The sequence below is a fragment of the Engystomops pustulosus genome, chromosome 4 (genome assembly GCF_040894005.1).
Source record: "Engystomops pustulosus chromosome 4, aEngPut4.maternal, whole genome shotgun sequence".
In the NCBI taxonomy this organism is placed as follows: Eukaryota; Metazoa; Chordata; class Amphibia; order Anura; family Leptodactylidae; genus Engystomops; species Engystomops pustulosus.
The window spans coordinates 176,113,557-176,133,103 of NC_092414.1; the positions used below are offsets into that span (position 1 = coordinate 176,113,557).

Genomic DNA, 19,547 nt, shown 5'->3' on the forward strand with positions numbered 1-19,547 from the left:
ATGTTAATTTTTACAAAGTTTACTACATCAGGTTTATAATGGCAATTTGAATATACTCCAGAATGTTATAAAGAGTAATCAGCTTGACAGCAATTAATTTTAGAGTCAATATTGCCTAGAAAATGAACTTTTTCCCCCAAAACACATTTCAACTTCATTGCAGGCCTGCCTTAAAAGGAGCAGCTAACTTTCAGTGATTGCTCCATTAACACAGGTGTGGGTGTTGATGAGGACAGGGCTGTAGATCAATCTGTCATGATTAGGTAAGAATCACACCACTGGACACTTTAAAAGGAGGCTGGTGCTTGGCATCATTGTTTCTCTTCTGTTAACCATGGTTATCTCTAAAGAAACATGTGCAGTCATCATTGCACTGCACAAAACTGGCCGAACAGGGAAGAGTATCGCAGCTAGAAAGATTGCACATCAGTCAACAATCTATCATATCATCAAGGAATTCAAAGAGAGAGGTTCCATTGTTGTCAAAAACGCTCCAGGGCTCCCAAGAAGGACCAGCAAGCGCCAGGACCGTCTCTTAAAAGTGTTTCAGCTTCGGGATCGGGCTCCCAGCAGTGCAGAGCTTGCTCAGGAATGGCAGCAGGCAGGTGTGAGTGCATCTGCATGCACTGTGAGGAGGAGACTCTTGGAGCAAGGCCTGGTGTCAAGGAGGGCAGCAAAGAAGCCACTTCTCTCCAGACAAAACATCAGGGACAGATTGATATTCTGCACAAGGTACAGGGAGTGGACTGCTGAGGACTGGGGTAAAGTCATTTTATCTGATGAATCCCCTTTCCGATTGTTTGGAACATCTGGAAAACAGCTTGTTGGGAGAAGACAAGGTGAGCGATACCACCAGCCTTGTCTCATGCCAACTGTAAAGCATCCTGCAGCCATTCATGTGTGGGGTGGCTTCTCAGCCAAGGGAATCGGCTCTCTCACAGTCTTGCCTAAAAACACATCCATGAATAAAGAATAGGACCAGAATGTCCTCCAAGAGCAACTTCTCCCAACCGTCCAAGAGCAGTTCGGTGATCAACAATGCCTTTTCCAGCATGATGGAGCACCTTGCCATAAAGCAAAGGGGATAACTAAATGGCTCAAGGAACAAAACATAGAGATTCTGGGTCCATGGCCTGGAAACTCCCCAGATCTTAATCCCATTGAGAACTTCTGGTCAATCATCAAGAGAAGGGTGGACAAACAAAAACCAACAAATTGTGACAGAATGCAAGCACTGATTGTGCAAGAATGGACGGCTATCAGTCAGGATTTGGTCCAGAAGTTGATTGAGAGCTGCCAGGGAGAATTGCAGAGGTCCTGAAGAAGAAGGGTCAATACTGCAAATATTGACTTGCTGCAGTAACTCATTCTAACTGTCAATAAAAGCTTTCATTACCCATAATATGATTGCACTTGTATTTCTGTATGTGATAAAAACATCTGACAAACCAGAGGGCAACAGATCATGTGAAAATATCATATTTTTGTCATTCTCAAAACTTATGGCCATGAATGTATAATCAGAAGGAAGAAAACGCCCTAAGGTACGTCAATCCACGCTGGAACACCACCCCATACAAAAGAGCTTTGTCTAAATTCATTCTTAGTACGTTCGTATATGGCATCGGACAGATAATAGTTAAGAGAATGGATAATCAACAAGATGAAAAATTCATTTAGGAAAAATGCTAATTAATACATGATAAATGTATATTATACTATCACAGCTCTGAAACAATGAAACAGATGATGAATGGAATATAAGTAATATAGAAATAGGCTATGGTTAATCACCTTGACATATCTATATCAGATGTCCTGGAAACCTGACCTTTAGGTATATAACCTAAATTAAAAGGGTGCTGTAATTTCCAATATTTAATCAATATCATAAACAGCTGATTTAATAGAAAAGTGCAATGTCAGATCTTAAGTTCAAGCCTGATGGTGACCTGGTGCCTAATTGAAAAATCCAATAAGCTTCTCTCTGTAGTAAAATTATAATTTTATCCCCACCTCTTTTGGCGGTTTACACTTTCTCAATGCCAAAGAAGCATAAATATAGAGATATCTCCACTGAATGTATGGTAGCAAAGGGTCTGGACACCACTGACATGCTATTCTGTGAGCTTTTGCTGCTATCTCTGCGATTCCGGTTTTGAGTTTGCGGGTTGTAGAACCTACATAACGGACATTACAATCAATGCATTCTATGATGTACCATATTTACTCGAGTATAAGTCGACCCGAGTATAAGCCAAGGCCCCTAATTTTAACACAAAAAATGGAAAAACCTATTGACTTGAGTGTAAGACGAGGGTGGCACATGCATTGGTCACAGCCTCCCCCCAGTTTATAACCAGCAGCCCCCAGTATATAGCAAGTCCTGCCCCCTAGTATAAAGCCAGTAGCCCCCTGCCACTTGTATGTAGCCAGTGCCTGCCCCCTTGTATATAGCCAGCAGCCCTCTATCCCCTTGTATATAGTCAGTGCCTGCCCCCTGTATATAGCCAGTGCCTGCCCCCTAGTATATAGCCAATGCCTGCCCCACAGTATATAGCCAGTGCATGCCCCACAGTATATATTATAAATGTAGAATCACAATTGATAATTGATAAAATGTTTCTAAACCATCCACTGTACAAAAGGAATTCATATGTTTTGTATATGTACAAATACTGCAACGTGAAGTGCCACAACGATGAAAACCTTGTGTGTCTAACCAAGTGTTCCTATTCAATTGATCATCCAAAAATAGGCTGGGGGAAAGTATAGAACCCAAAGTGGAGCCCCTTTTGGAAACAAAATTGCATCCTTCTTTTAGAATTTAGTTTATCATCCAGATACAATATTGGCAAATTCGTTTTCAAAATACTTATGATTTGGCAATAATCACTACTATATTGTGTAGAAAAAGTTTCTTTCGATTTGGTTACATTTTTTATGGACTTGTTAGAAGACATGAGTGTAGTACAATCTTTTTGTTTTGCAATTTCAAAACCTCTATTTATTGCCCACATAGGATAACCTCGGTTCAGTAATCTTTGACCTAATGATTTTGCCTGATGCATTAGGTCAGTGGTGGCGAACCTATGGCACGGGTGCCAGAGGTGGCACTCGGAGCCATTTCTGTGGGCACTCAGGCATCACCCCAGGACAGAGTTCACCAAATAGGACCAAATCCACCAAGTCCCAGGCAACTTAAGAGATGCTGCTCTCAGCACTATTTTGGCTGTTAGGAACTGCGGGAAAAGGTGAGAAGGTGTTAACAGAACTGCAATGTCTTTCAAGGTCATCCTGCTGGACCAACCATTTTTCCTACAGAGAGAGACCCTGGATAGAAGCCACAACAAGAGTCTCAATTTGCTCTCCTTCTTTCAACTGTATTTGTTGCCTCAGGGGGGCGATACAGTTGAAAAATGTGGAAGAACAGGTATCAATAAGTTACTGCTTAAAATGCCATGTTGGCACTTCACGGGAAAATAAGCGGATTTTGCTTGTAGTTAGGGCACTCTGTCTCCAAAAGGTTCGCCATCACTGCATTAGGTCTTTAGTGTCCGTGCATGCTCTTTTAAGTCTAATAAATTCCCCAAATGGGATAGACTTTAGGGTATGTTCTGGGTGCTTGTTGGTGGCATTTAGTGTCTTTTTACCCGCTGTTGTCTTTCAATAAAATGTAGTTATTACTTTATTTTCTCTTAGAGAACCCTTTATTAGGATGTCTTAAAAAGCAATTTCATCTTTATTTGCAAAACTCAAATTTACATTGTTTCTGTTAAAGTAGGAGACCAAGCCTTGCACAGACGATACACTGCCTGCCTGTACCAGGCAATGTCCCCCGAATAAATGAATTCTTCCTCCCACCAGGACACGAACAGATTCGCCAATGAGGGAGAAAACCGAGCCCCCATTGGTGATCCTTTTAGACTGTAAAGAGAAAATATCGTCAAAAGAGAAATAATTATGTGAAAGTAAAAATTTAGTGGCATCTATAATATATTCACATAATTCAACAGAATATGTACTTGATTTATATAAATTATGGACCAGTGCAGTCAATAGCTAGATTGTGTGGAATTGAGTTATAGGGGCAGATTTACTTACCCGGTCCATTCACGATCCAGCGGCGCGTTCTCTGCGGTGGATTCATTAAGGCAGTTCCTCCGACGCCCACCAGGTGGCGCTGCTGAGCTGAAAAGCATCGGAACGCGCTCAAGTTCACCGGCCTATTCCTAGTGAAGGTAAGTGCAGGCTCCGCAACACTTTTTTTGTTTTAAATGCGGCGGTTTTTCCGAATCCGTCGGGTTTTCGTTCGCCCACGCCCCCCAATTTCTGTCGCGTGCATGCCTGCGCCGATGCGCCACAATCCAATCGCGTACGCCAAAATCCGGGGGCAATTCAGGGGAAATTGGCGCAAATCGGAAATATTTGGGTAACACGTCAGGAAAACGCGAATCGGGCCCTTAGTAAATGACCCCCATTGAGTGCATTGATATAAATAATTTTGATATTTTTCTGGTATAATACCCAAATCAATTCCCTCCTGCCCCTGTTTAATAAGTGTGGGATCCAGGGCCGGATTAAGGTTGGTGGGGGCCCCTGGGCGCAAAATCTGGTGGAGGCCCCACTGAGTGCAGCGTGCATACACGTCCTCCTGCTCACTATCCACTATCCCCGCAGTAACACCGCTACATACAGCCGCCTCGTCCCCAGGAACACCACTACATACAGCCGCCTCACACCCAGTAACACAGCTACATACAGCCGCCTCACCCCCTGTCACACAGCTACATACAGCCGCCTCGCCCCCCAGTAACACAGCTACATACAGCCGCCTCGCCCCCCAGTAACACCACTACATACAGCCGCCTCACACCCAGTAACACAGCTACACACAGCCGCCTCACCCCCAGTAACACATCTTTGTATCTACCTTCACCCCTACCAGACATGCAGTCCCATTTAACATACACCTCAGCCCGCACCAGACATCCAGTTCCGCAGTTTATACAATTACACACATTTATACACTGATATATTCACACCTTTATATACACACATGAAGTTCTACACTCGTATGCTTGCACCCATATATATACAAGTATACACACACATTTATGTACCCATATACATTTATACACTAATACACAGAGTATACACAAACTCCTAAAGTATATACACCCATACAGTATATATACATCACACATACGGCATACACATTATATATATATATATATATATATATATATATATATATATACACACATTCAGTGTACACTGACCAAATATACATATACATGCAGTATAAAAACACCATATACATGCTGCATATACATACAGAATATACACACTTACAGCAAATACAGACACATTCAGTATATATAGCATGTTCACACACATACGGGAAATACACACACATTCAGTATACAGAGCATATACATACATACCATATACACAGCATATAAACATAAACATACATCATATATACATATATATGCATATATATGCTTATACAAATATATGCGTGTATAAATACAGTATATTCATCTATACACAGTATTTACATATATACACAGTAGATGCATATATACACATATATACACTAGCTGCATATATACACAGTATATACACATATAAACAGTAGATGGATATATACACAGTATATACATATATACACAGTATATTCAAATACACACTTTATATACACAGTAGAATCATATATACACAGTGGGGGTCATTTACTAAGGGCCCGATTCGCGTTTTCCCAACGTGTTACCCGAATATTTCCGATTTGCGCCGATTGTACCTGAATTGCCCCGGGATTTTGGCGCACGCGATCGGATTGTGGCGCATCGGCGCCGGCATGCCCGCGACGGAAATCGGGGGGCGTGGCCGAACGAAAACCCGACGTATTCGGAAAAACCGCCGCATTTAAAAACCGAAAAAGTGTCGCTTGGGGAGTGCTTACCTTCACCTGGTCCGAGGTGGTGCATTCCGGCGCGATGAGATGACTTTCAGCGCAGCAGCGCCACCTGGTGGACGGTGGAGGAACTACCTTCATAAATCCCGGCCGGACCCGAATCCTGTGCAGAGAACGCGCCGCTGGATCGCGAATGGGCGAGGTAAGTAAATCTGCCCCAGTATATAAATATATAGACAGCAGATGCATAAATACACAGTATATACACATATACACAGTATATACATATATACACAGTAGATGCATATATACACATATACACAGTATATACACATATTCACAGTATATACATATATACACTTTATATACATAGTAGATGCATATATACCCATATACACAGTATATACACATATACACAGTAGATGCATATATACACATATATACACTAGCTGCACATATACATAGTATACATACATATACACAGTATATACACATATAGACAGTAGATGCATATATACACAGTATATACACATATACACTTTATATACACAGTAGATGCATATATACACATATACACAGTATATACATATATACACAGATACACACAATATACATTATATATACACACAGATAAATAAATATGCAATGTATACTTACCCTTTTAGGGTGTTCAGCTGTCAAGAGGGTGTTCAGCTGTCAGGAGGGTGTTCGGGCGGGGGGGGGGGCGGTAGCTTCGGACGGCTGCTTGTTCCAGCGGGCGGACGGCTTCTTGCTCCGGCGGCGGGGGGGGGGGTATGGTGGTCGACGGAGGTCAACTGCATGTTCCGGGGGTGGGGGGGGGGGGGGCGGTATCGGCGGCGGGATGACTGCTTGGTCCCTGGGGGGGGGGGGGTAGGGTATGGGGAGCGGAGGACGGCTGAATGTTCCGGCGGGGGGCGCTTGGAGCGGAGGACGGCTGAATGTTCCGGCGGGGGGGGGGGGGGGGGGGCGGGTAGTGGAGGATGGCCGAATGTTACGGAGCAATATCCGTTATTCTAAATTCGACATTAAGGCCCTTGGGTTTTAGTGTATCCAATCTATGGATCCACTTCAATTCCTTCCTGCGTAATCTATATAACCTGTTGCCCCCCATATATGTGGTGGGACATGATCAATGATTCTTACTCGTAGTTGGAACTCAGTATGTTTTGCTTCTGCAAAATGTTTAGAGACAGGTAAATCAACTCTTCTGTCCCTAATAGACTGTCTGTGATTATTCAATCTCATTTTCAACTCTGTATTGGTTTCTCCAACATACCATAGCCCACACGGACATTCAAGAAGATAAATCACATAGGATGATTTACAGGTGAGATATTGGGGCAGATTTACTTACCTGGTCCATTCACGATCCAGCGGCGCGTTCTCTGCACTGGATTCGGGTCCGGCCGGGATTCATTAAGGTAGTTCCTCCGCCGTCCACCAGGTGGCGCTGCTGCGCTGAAAAGCATCTGAACGCACTGGAGTTCACCGAGCCGGGCTGAGTGAAGGTAAGTGCAAGCTCTGCAACAGATTTTTTTTTTTTTTAATGCGGCGGTTTTTACGAATCCGTTGGGTTTTCGTTCGGCCACGCCCCATGATTTCCGTCGCGTGCATGCCAGCGCCGATGCACCACAATCCGATCGCGTGCGCCAAAATCTCGGGGCAATTCAGGGGAAATTGGCGCAAATCTGAAATATTCGGGTAACACATCGGGAAACCGCAAATCGGGCCCTTAGTAAATGACCCCCAATGTCTGATTGAGTATGCTTTCCCAGTGAATCTGTCAGTAAGCGTGTTACCCTTGACAATCATTTTACAGTTAATACAATTCAAGCATGGGAAACAACCCTTCCTGATTGTAGATAAAGAGGATTGGACGGCAATTTTCTTAGGACCAATGTCGGACCTCACCAGGTCATCTTTTAAGTTTCTCACTCGTCTATAGGAGAATAAGGGGAGTTGTTCAAAAATATTAGATTTATTCAATCCATCTCTCAAAATCGGCTAGTGTTTCCTGACTATATTGGAAATAAGGGGACTCATTTCTGTATATGTAGAAACAAATGTCAGTCGATCTGTTGTCAATTTCATTGGTGTAGTATTCAAGATCTCGTTCCTATCTCTTGAAAGTACCCTCTTCCTGTGTGTTTCCAAAATATGAGAGGGATAGCTTCTATCAGGAAATTTATCTGTCATATTATCTAGTCTGTTTTTTAAGGGGATGTCTGCATCTACAATCCTCCTCACACGTAAGATCTGACTGTATGGCAAGGGTTTGACCATCCGTCTTGGGTGACAACGCCGAAAATCTAATAGGTTATTCCTATCCGTCTTTTTAATGTGTAGATCTGTGGTCAGTTTATTACCCACAAGTGATACCTTCACATCCAAGAATTGCATTTCATGCTTGGAATGCACATGAGTAAATTTTACTGAAGGGTCAATGCAATTTAAGTAATCAAAAAACGAATTTAATCGTTCCTCCCCACCTGTCCAGATGACGAATATATCTTCTATATAACCCCACCAGCAGAGAACATGTTCAAAGTGGTGCGCTACATAGATGTGATACTCCTCCAGAAAACGCATAAAAATATTTGCGTAAATGGGTGCCACGTTCGACCCCATTGCGGTCCCCTGGACTTGAACAAAAAACTGATCTCTAAATAAAAAGTAGTTACACGTAAGAATTAATTCCAGTAACTGTAGAATAAATGTATTACATTCACTGGAGTTTTTATGTTTTTATTTTTTATTGAAGTACATATCATTCAAGCCATATACCTATATATACTTATACCATATTTCTCTTTCCTTCTAGATTCCGTAGTTACTTCAATACAAGCACTTCACTGTAACCCACCACTGAAGATACGATCATCGCTGCCCACCATAAGGATCAGATGTGTTGATACTCTTCTTTACTATAGAATTGGGGGACTGCGTTTACCTTGGTGCAAATAGTCTCTGACAGGGGGCCGCTGTGGGAGTGTCATCCCGACCCTAAATATGCACCCGCTGGGCACTCACCCTGGAAGGGTTGTTAAGGATCGGGTTTGAGCCAAAAAAAACAGCCGTAACAGAGTTGCTGGTGTTAGCGCACTTACTCCCTGGTCCCTCGAGACTCAGCACCTTATTCATTCATTAATTTTGGTCGGAAGTGGATTTTTTACACTTACACTTTACTTTACACTTTACACTTTTACACATTGCAGTCTTCGCTTCAGCACCCTAATGCGCACTAGCCCGTGCTGTCGCGATCACGTGATCGTCCTTTTTCTTGTTAGTTAGTCACATGGCCGGGATACATGCGCAGTGACCAAGGCAGGACGCCGATGGCACTCACTCCATTCAGAAATGATCCTTAGGTAAGCGAGAGATCGTTATTAATCTATAAGCACTTATGCACTTTATAGCTTTGATCCAACAATGTAAATAAGCTCTTGTATATTTTGTAGCATGAATGTTTACTTTGATCACATGATTAACATAATGATGTCACTTCCTGTGCGTTGTCACTTCCTGGCAATGATGTCACTTCCTGTGTATTGTATTTAAATTGCCACATTGTTGTATGCACCTTTGCTTGAGAAAGGCTCCAGGTGTAAGGAGCCGAAACGTAGCCTTGACACGTGTGTGAATAAACGAGTACGTTTTTTGCCACATTTTGAATCTCAGAGTGCTGCCATTTTTTCATGTTTTTGTATGTGGATGGACCCTGGTCTAGGTCCTGGGATGTGCACCTGAGTTGTTCTCAGCCGTATCTTGAGTGCTGCCACACTCCATGAGATATAAGTTTACACTTAGATATTCAAATAAGGGTATTCAGATAAGGGGGAGGACAGGTTAGTCTGACCTGAAAAGTATAAGGAAAGCACACAATGCGGGGGCCCCGCTCGCCCAGCCTATAATCATTGGAGTTCTTTTCAAAAGTAATCCAGATTGCGGGGCCCAGAACCTTTATCATTAGAAGCATTAATGATTATCCGGCCCTGCATCTACCTATATAGGCTTGTACAGAATTTAGCAATATTCCCTTGAATAATTTATGTTACTACTTTGGGGAATGTGGTGATGTTTGATTCTCTGACAATATTGAGTGATACTTCAAAAGGAAAGCAAGGAATCTTGCCTGATCTGACACAAGTGAAGCAGGCTGGGTAGTGCCTCTGCAGCACATCATTAAGGCTTGGTTGGTTTTCTGCAGAAAACACATTTTTCATTTTTTATAGCATTCAGAGAATATTTATAGATCAGCAGATGTACAAACTCACTGTGCAGAGTCTGCAGAATGAATACAACTTGTCTGCATGTGTGAACTACTGCCAATATTCATATATATATACATTGCTTTGTTACCTGTAGGCATTATGTTGCCCATAATGCAACCCATGTATTTGCTTTAGGCCCTAGAGGAGTAAGGGCGGGCACACACAGTGGTAAGATGTGCAACTTCCTCACCAGGGGCCTACAGTGTATGGGGGCAACTGATAACTAGTACCGGAATGCCTTGCTTGATGGCAGCTGAGCCGCAGGTTTATGGTACCCTTGTTCTAGTAGAGGCCTAAGACTTAGATAAATTATTAAAGAACCACCTGTGGGTTATTGCAGATGCAGCTGATGTGCTTTTTACTGTATCATCGCACACAGGATGCCAAACCACAGTATATGGCTTGAAACAAAAGCCTCCCTGCTGTGACATTTGGACCGCAGTTGTGCATTAGTGGGGATAACAAACATAACTTTACTTGAGGGCCCAATCCACCCTTGCCTGTTGAGCATGCATTTGTTAAAGCTGGGTGCCTTTTGACTGATAGAATATGGTAGTAAAAGAGGGGATGATTCACAAAGGGTTTGATTATCTCATACATTAGGATATGCCACAAATCTGTCATAAATGTAGGTCCCAAATTTGCCCACATGTCTGTGCACATCACAAAGGTGGAAACTACATTTGTAGGACCAGGAGAAGGATCTGACAGCTTGAACAAACGGGTTGTTAAAATTGTAGCCAGCTTAGAAAGACGAGGGCAAGCTGCCTCGTCCCTCCCCACATTAGGCTGTGGAGTATAGGAAGCCTGTGTTTCCCTGTTTTGCGGATTACCCCCTGTGAGTTTTGGCACAGTGAGTTTTGGCTATTGTTACTAAGGTCACTACTGTGGAGCCACTGTTACTATATTGGCTACTGTGGAGCCACTGTTACTATATTGGCTACTGTGGGATCACTGTTACTATATAGGCTTCTGTGGGGTCCGTGTTAATATATTAGTTACTGTGGGACCACTGTTACTATATTGGCTACTGTGGGGTCACTGATAATATATTGGCATCTGTAGGGCCATTCTTACTATATTGGCTATTGTGGGGCCACTGTTACAATATTAGCTACTGTGGAGCCAATGTTACTATATTGGCTACTGTGGGGCTACTGTTAATATATTGACTACTATTGGGCCGCTGTTAATATATTGACTACTGTTTTTAGGCCACTGTAAATATATTGGCTACTGTGGTGGAAATCTCTAGTGGATGCGAAGTACAGTATCTCGTTTGGAGGAGATGATAAAGTGAAGAGCCTAAAATTGTGGCCAAAAGAAGCTGACATGGAGGTCTAGGTCTTAGAAGAAAATGCAAAGACATCCTCCCATCAAACACGTCCTCTGTGTGTCACCACATGTACAGTAAGTGCTGGTATTACCCATGAGCTCACAATGCTGCTGCATCTCTTCTGTCATGTGATTTATATTTCCTATTAGGGGGACCTGCATGGAGAATTATTGTAATTCATTCTTGGTTCTGCTGCAGTACTGATGTGCAGAACTTGGCTTTGGCTAAGGATCTCAATTGCTGACACCCACCCTAATTTAGGTAGTTTTGAAAGGCTGTGGTAGTAGAGAGTCTACATTTGGGAGAAAGATTCTCTCCCTACTTCAGCAAAATTATATAAAAGTTTTTAGTTTCAACACATATGTCCGACACACTGAGGGAGCCTTATGTTCAGGGCTGTGCACCATATGTCACTACGACACTATACAAAGAATTTATCCCTGTGTTCAATATAAAATGATTCTGTACTAGACCTGGGGATATTTACTGCAATGTGTCATGTCTTCCTGAAATACAAAGCTAATGTAGGGATTGGTAATCAATATCAAGTATGGCCTATGCTGTCATCCATTATGAATGTGAAGTGTACATGTACACGCATTATGTTGGTGAGAGGCAAAGCGCTCATGATAGGAAAAGCCAGAGGGCGTCTAAGATAGAATTCTCTAATGATGCTGATACTGTAAAACATCAAAGAATTAGAACATTGATTTATGATTTTGTGACCTCATTGATGGGTCACTGTGTAATGTATACAAGGGCTCACAACATAATAAGGGACATTTACTTACCCATCCTGACGCGTTCCCCGAAAGTGCATTGTCCGACGATAATGCACTGTGCCGTGATGCACTAAGTTCGTGCGTTCGGTTTCCTGTACGTGTCACTTCCGCGCTCAGGTCCGCCGGAGTTCACCTTCTTCTTACTGGTGCATGTAAGTGCTTGAGCTTGCAACACAATTTGAAAGTTAAATCATGTGCTCAGTCCGAATCAGTCTGGCCATCCGATGGCTCCACCCCCCCCCCCCCCCCCGATTTCTGTCGCATGAAAGCCAGCGCAGCTGTGCCAAAATCGCATCGGGTTCGACACAATCCCCAGTTAAATACCTTTCAAAGAGGCGCAAATCCCAAAAACATCTGAAAGTCCGACGAAAGTGCGTCCGTGGGCCCTTAGTAAATAAGCCCCAATCTCTTTTGTTTTCTGTAAGAAAAGAAAACATTCCATTTAACGAGAACACTTGCTTTCTAAGTGAATAGAAGGTGAATTGTATTTAGCTAGAATGGCAGCTGCAGTATGCAGGGGAGGAAGAGTCTTCTGCATGTGGCTCCATCCAATGTACAGATCCTGTGTCTATGTAGTAAGATTGTTTCTGGTACTGTTTATTTGCAGTAGGTTTGATTCTGGTAAGATATATATGTAGTAACCTTGATTCTGGTAAGCAATCTATGTATTAATCTTGTTTCTGGTATTGTATCTATGTAGTAAGATCGGTTTAATTGCTGTATCTAAGTAGTAAGATTGGTTTTGGTTCTGTATCTATTGTGAGACACTGAAGAGGTTGGGCAATGTGTTTCCCTTGTGTTTTCCTATTATGCAAGGCCTTTATGCGGAGGTTGTGTTTGTCCAGCTGCAAATCCGGGAAGTATGGCTCCAACAAGTTATTTGTTAGAGCAGTTATTTAATACTTTCCTGGACCAAATTTATATGGAATGGATTTGCAGGCTGGTAGTGGAGAGGTCCATTCCCCCTCCCTGTTAGGCTAGGCCAGGTTTTGCGTTGTTCATCACCTTGGACACAGGTAGTGGTAGCAGCCTAATGAGGCTGCATAAAGCTGCTGAGCAGAGCTGAGAGTGTTGGCGCTGAAGGGAGGTCTGGCAGAGCGCACACAGTCCTGACTTCTGTGCCTGGAACAAGCGATGTCATTGCAGGAGACTTTATTTTTTTAGTGATGAGTTAGGGGAACTCTCTGTTTAGTCAGCACCCAGACGGGTAGGATTTTTGTTTGTGTTTGATGCCTGTATGTGAAGGCTGTTTTGTTTAATACCTGCTGCTTGAATAAATACAGGCAAGACCAGTTTTGGACTGAACTCTGGTGTCATGTCTTGTACTGCATCACTAATCTCCGCTACCTGAGACTCTACTGGGCCAAATCCCCCACACTATGTAATACGTTCAGTTATCTCATATTTTCTTTGCAGCTAGATTTGTTATCTCTGGTTTTATGCCCTAAACCTCAGATCATTTAAAAACTGTAGACCATTGGGCAGAGCACAATCTCTTTACAATCGGCAATGTCGTGTTGTAGTATAAGGTGATAAGGGTGATGCCACACATGGCATTTTTGGTGAGTTTTGGTCCGTTTTTCCCAATTATCTTAATAGATAAACAGGTTGTAAGCAGCCAAATGCATGGTAAACAGCCAAAAACGGACTGAAAACGGATGTTTAAAAACAGACCAAAAACGTCATGTTTTTGGTGTGGCATCACCCTAATATGATATGTGGGGGAGAACAAAATTTACCAATTGGAGGTAAACTATTGCATGTGTTTTACTGGAAACGCTAATGAGATGGGGCAGCGCTGGTGCAGCGTGTGACAGCACTATGAGGGCGCGTTCACACATTTTTTATGCATTTTTGACATACAGACGGTCCCCTACTTAAGAACACTCGACTTACATACGACCCCTAGTTACAAACGGACCCAGGGTCGGACTGGGGTACCTGGGGCCCACCAGTGAAATTGATTTTGGGGGCCCACCTACTACTACATAGAAATATTCTGGGATGAGAGAATTTCTAAGCACTAGCGGGGGCAGTGAAGTAAAGGATAAGCTAATCCCTTTCTCCCTCCCTCTCTGCTAGTGCTCAGCTCTTGGTTTGTGTACAGGGGCTGCAGGGGTGATGTTATCTCAGGGCATTAATGCTAGGGATAGTATAAGAGTTACCCCTGGTGTCCCGGGCTTTCTGCTGGTGACTGGGCTGTGGTTAGGGATGTAAGTGTTCGGAGTATGTGGTACGGAGCGATGTGGTGCTGCACCGTACCGTTCCCTTGGGCGCCGTCTATGGGGGACGTATATCGGCCGTATATACGTCCCCCATACGGTAGTGTGAATGTAGCCTTAGAAGGTAAAACCTACAATACAGATCTCACACAGATAGAAGTAGGATCTTGTACCTCACAGGTGACTTGTCTTCTCCTTCACGTCCAGAAGCGTCGTAAAATCTGGTTGCAGAATTTTCTGGCAGATGTGTTCAGCTCTGGGAAGCAGATCCCCCGCACTGCGCCCCTAAAAATACCACAGTTACTTACAGTATAATGTCACCTGGATAAAACAATGTCATACACCTTGCCCCCCTGCAGATTTTAATATGCCCCCCAATACACACTGCCACCCCCCTCTATATTTTATTAAGGCTCCCAATGAACGCTGTCATTCCAAGCCCTTTTATTAAGGGACCCCCCTCCCCTCCATAATTTATTAAGGAACCCCCTCACTCCATATTATATTAAGGCACCGCCACACCTCCATGTTTAATTAAGGGACCCCCTCCCCTCCATAATTTATTAAGGGTCCCCCCACCCCTCCATATTTAATTAAGGTCTCCCCTCCTCAACTCCATAGTTTATTAAGGGCGCCTCCTCCCCTCCATATTTTATTAAGGTCTCCCCCCTCCCCTCCATATTTTATTAAGGGTCCCCCCTCCCCTCCATAATATATTGAGGCATGCCCCCACCCTCCATCATTTATTAAGGTACCCCCTCCCCTCCATAATTTATTAAGGAACCCCCCTCCCCTCCATATTTTATTAAGTGCTCCCCCTCCCCTCCATAATTTATTAAGGAACCCCCCTCCCCTCCATATTTTATTAAGGGTCCCCCTCCCCTCCATAATTTAGTAAGGAACCCCCCTCCCCTCCATATTTTATCAAGGGTCCCCCTCCCCTCCATAATTTATTAAGGCACCCCCTCCCCTCCATAATTTATTAAGGAACCCCCCTCCCCTCCATATTTTATTAAGGGTCCCCCTCCATAATTTAGTAAGGAACCCCCCTCCCCTCCATATTTTATTAAGGGTCCCCCTCCCCTCCATAATTTATTAAGGGCGCCCTCTCCCCTCCATAATTTATTAAGTCCTCCCCCTCCCCTCCATAATTTATTAAGTCCTCCCCCTCCCCTCCATAATTTATTAAGTGCTCCCCCTCCCCTCCATATTTAATTAAGGGCCCCCTTCCCCTCCTTAATTTATTAAGGCAAAAAAAAAAAAATCACCTCACCTGATCCTGCAGCTCCAGTCCCTGGTGCTGCTGTGAGAGATGAGCGGCCGCGCGATGACGTCACGACGCGGCCGCGCGATGACGTCACGACGTGGCCGCGCGACGAGGTCACTGCGCGGCCGGTCATCTAGGGCCTGAGTGCGCCGTGCGCCGGAAAGTACCCGGCGACGTCCGCACTCAGTGTTTCGGCTGCAGTCAGTGATAGTACTCGATGGAGCCGTTTCCGGCCGTATCGAGTACTATTGCAGCCACTGGCAGGGGTCTCCGTTGCATCCGATCGGAGGCCCCTGCCATAGTGACAGGCAGGGCAGCCATCAGGAAATTCGGGGCCCCATACAGCAAAAGTGTCTGGGCCCCAACACACCCCAAAACCGAACAAGCCTCCTGCCCCCCGCAGTGACCTTTCACAAACAGGGTTTGAGGCCTGTTGCTACGACAAGGCACACTCTTCTGGTAGATTGCCAATAGGAGTCATACTTTTGGTCAAGTATATTTATTATAGTGCAAATATGGCATCAAAAACTAAAGCATGGTGAACAGTAAACATATAAAAGTGTTTAACAGACAACATATAACAAATATAACATTATAAAGTGCAATTGCTAGGGCCGCCACTATCTTTTAATGTTTTAATAAAGAATTGTGTTAATTACCAGTGGGGGTGCTCCAGTGCACCTAAGGGCTCTTTACGTCACCCTGCCACCAGTCCTGAGGTAATCTGAAGTCCTGGTACCTGTGCCTGCTCAGCAACCTCTGTGAATCACTGCATAAGGGTCAGGACTTCATATTTCCTCAGAACCAATGGGAAGGAAAAGAAGGAGCGTTCATTGCATGCCCCAAGGAAACCTAAAGTCCCTGCACCTGCACACTGATTCACAGAGGCTGCTGAGCAGGCACAGGTATCGGGATTTCGGATCACCGCAGGACTGGCCGCTGGGTGACATAAGGAGCCCTTAGGTGCACTGGAGCACTCCCACTGCTCCTAAGCTGGTAATTAACATAATTCTTTATAAAAGCATTAAAGGATAACCATAGAGGCCATTTTGATGGAACTTACAGTGCTGAAGTCAGGGTCATCAGGTGCATAGCATGATACCTTCAGGTACTATGCTGTGCACCTGGTGCTTGATTCCCTTTAAACAAGGGATATATATAAAGACAAAATACTCATGTACCACACTATAAAAATAACTTTATTAGATGCATGCATCTATAAGTGTGTAGTCACAAGAATGCCAATAAATAAGCATCAGCATTCAATGGATAAAGTAAATGCAACTCGTACTGCCTCTATTATAGAGGAATAATGCTTCTATTTTAAGAGCACACAACTTAATACTGCCATATATGTACACTAAAAACATACTACAATACCTTCTCTGATAAACAAGAATGTAACTACCATAGTACTGCCCCCTATGTACAAGAATATAACTACTATAATACTGCTCCCTATGTACAAGAATATAACTACTATAATACTGCCCCCCTATGTACAAGAATATAACTACTATAATACTGCTCCCTATGTACAAGAATATAACTACTATAATACTGCCCCCTATGTACAAGAATATAACTACTATAATACTGCTCCCTATGTACAAGAATATAACTACTATAATACTGCCCCCTATGTACAAGAATATAACTACTATAATACTGCCCCCTATGTACAAGAATATAACTACTATAATACTGCCCCCTATGTACAAGAATATAACTACTATAATACTGCCCCCTATGTACAGGAATATAACTACTATAATACTGCCCCCTATGTACAAGAATATAACTACTATAATACTGCCCCCTATGTACAGGGATATAACTACTATAATACTGACCCCTATGTACAGGGATATAACTACTATAATACTGCCCCCTATGTACAGGGATATAACTACTGTAATACTGCCCCCTATCTACAAGAATATAACTACTATAATACTGCCCCCTATGTACAAGAATATAACTACTATAATACTGCCCCCTATGTACAGGAATATAACTACTATAATACTCCCCCCTATGTACAAGAATATAACTACTATAATACTGCTCCCTATGTACAGGAATATAACTACTATAATACTGCCCCCTATGTACAAGAATATAACTACTATAATACTGACCCCTATGTACAGGAATATAACTACTATAATACTGCCCCCTATGTACAAGAATATAACTACTATAATACTGACCCCTATGTACAGGGATATAACTACTATAATACTGACCCCTATGTACAGGGATATAACTACTATAATACTGCCCCCTATGTACAGGAATATAACTACTGTAATACTGCCCCCTATCTACAAGAATATAACTACTATAATACTGCCCCCTATGTACAAGAATATAACTACTATAATACTGCCCCCTATGTACAGGAATATAACTACTATAATACTCCCCCCTATGTACAAGAATATAACTACTATAATACTGCCCCCTATGTACAAGGATATAACTACTATAATACTGCCCTCTATGTACAGGAATATAACTACTATAATACTGACCCCTATGTACAAGGATATAACTACTATAATACTGCCCCCTATGTACAGGAATATAACTACTATAATACTGCCCCTTATGTACAAGAATATAACTACTATAATACTGCCCCCTATGTACAGGAATATAACTACTATAATACTGCCCCTTATGTACAAGAATATAACTACTATAATACTGTCCCCTATGTACAGGAATATAACTACTATAATACTGCCCCCTATGTACAAGAATATAACTACTATAATACTGCCCCTATGTACAGGAATATAACTACTATAATACTGCCCCCCATGTACAAGAATATAACTACTATAATACTGCCTCCTATGTACAGGAATATAACTACTATAATACTGCCTCCTATGTACAAGAATATAACTACTATAATACTGCCCCCTATGTACAAGAATATAACTACTATAATACTGCCTCCTATGTACAAGAATATAACTACTATAATACTGCCTCCTATGTACAAGAATATAACTACTATAATACTGCCCCCTATGTACAAGAATATAACTACTACAATACTGCCCCCTATGTACAAGAATATAACTACTATAAAACTGCCTCCTATGTACAAGAATATAACTACTATAATACTGCCTCCTATGTACAAGAATATAACTACTATAATACTGCCCCCTATGTACAGGAATATAACTACTATAATACTGCCTCCTATGTACAAGAATATAACTACTATAATACTGCCCCCTATGTACAGGAATATAACTACTATAATACTGCCCCCTATGTACAGGAATATAACTACTATAATACTGCCCCCTATGTACAAGAATATAACTACTACAATACTGCCCCCTATGTACAAGAATATAACTACTATAATACTGCCCCCTATGTACAGGAATATAACTACTATAATACTGCCCCCTATGTACAGGAATATAACTACTATAATACTGCCCCCTATGTACAGGGATATAACTACTATAATACTGCCCCCTATGTACAAGAATATAACTACTATAATACTGCCCCCTATGTACAGGAATATAACTACTATAATACTACATATATACACAGAAGTGAACATGCAAAAAATCAGTATTTATCATATACAGCTACAGAAAACACATGAGATCCTCACCTATTGCATCCAGTGACATCAGGTGACGTGTCCTCGGATTGTTCTCGTTCCTCTTCTCCATTAGTTCCACCAT

General features: G+C 42.5%; 1 protein-coding gene across 1 annotated transcript in view; it reads left to right on the forward strand.

Annotated features, from left to right (window-relative positions):
• Positions 1 to 11,493: 11,493 nt before the first annotated feature.
• Positions 11,494 to 19,547, forward strand: part of ANKDD1A (ankyrin repeat and death domain containing 1A) — a 42,913-nt gene continuing 34,859 nt past the window's right edge. Inside the window, exon 1 of the mRNA XM_072148632.1 lies at positions 11,494 to 11,622. Within this exon, the coding sequence (XP_072004733.1) occupies positions 11,616 to 11,622 (7 nt within the window). The 5' untranslated portion in view covers positions 11,494 to 11,615. The remainder of the gene's footprint in view (positions 11,623 to 19,547) is intronic.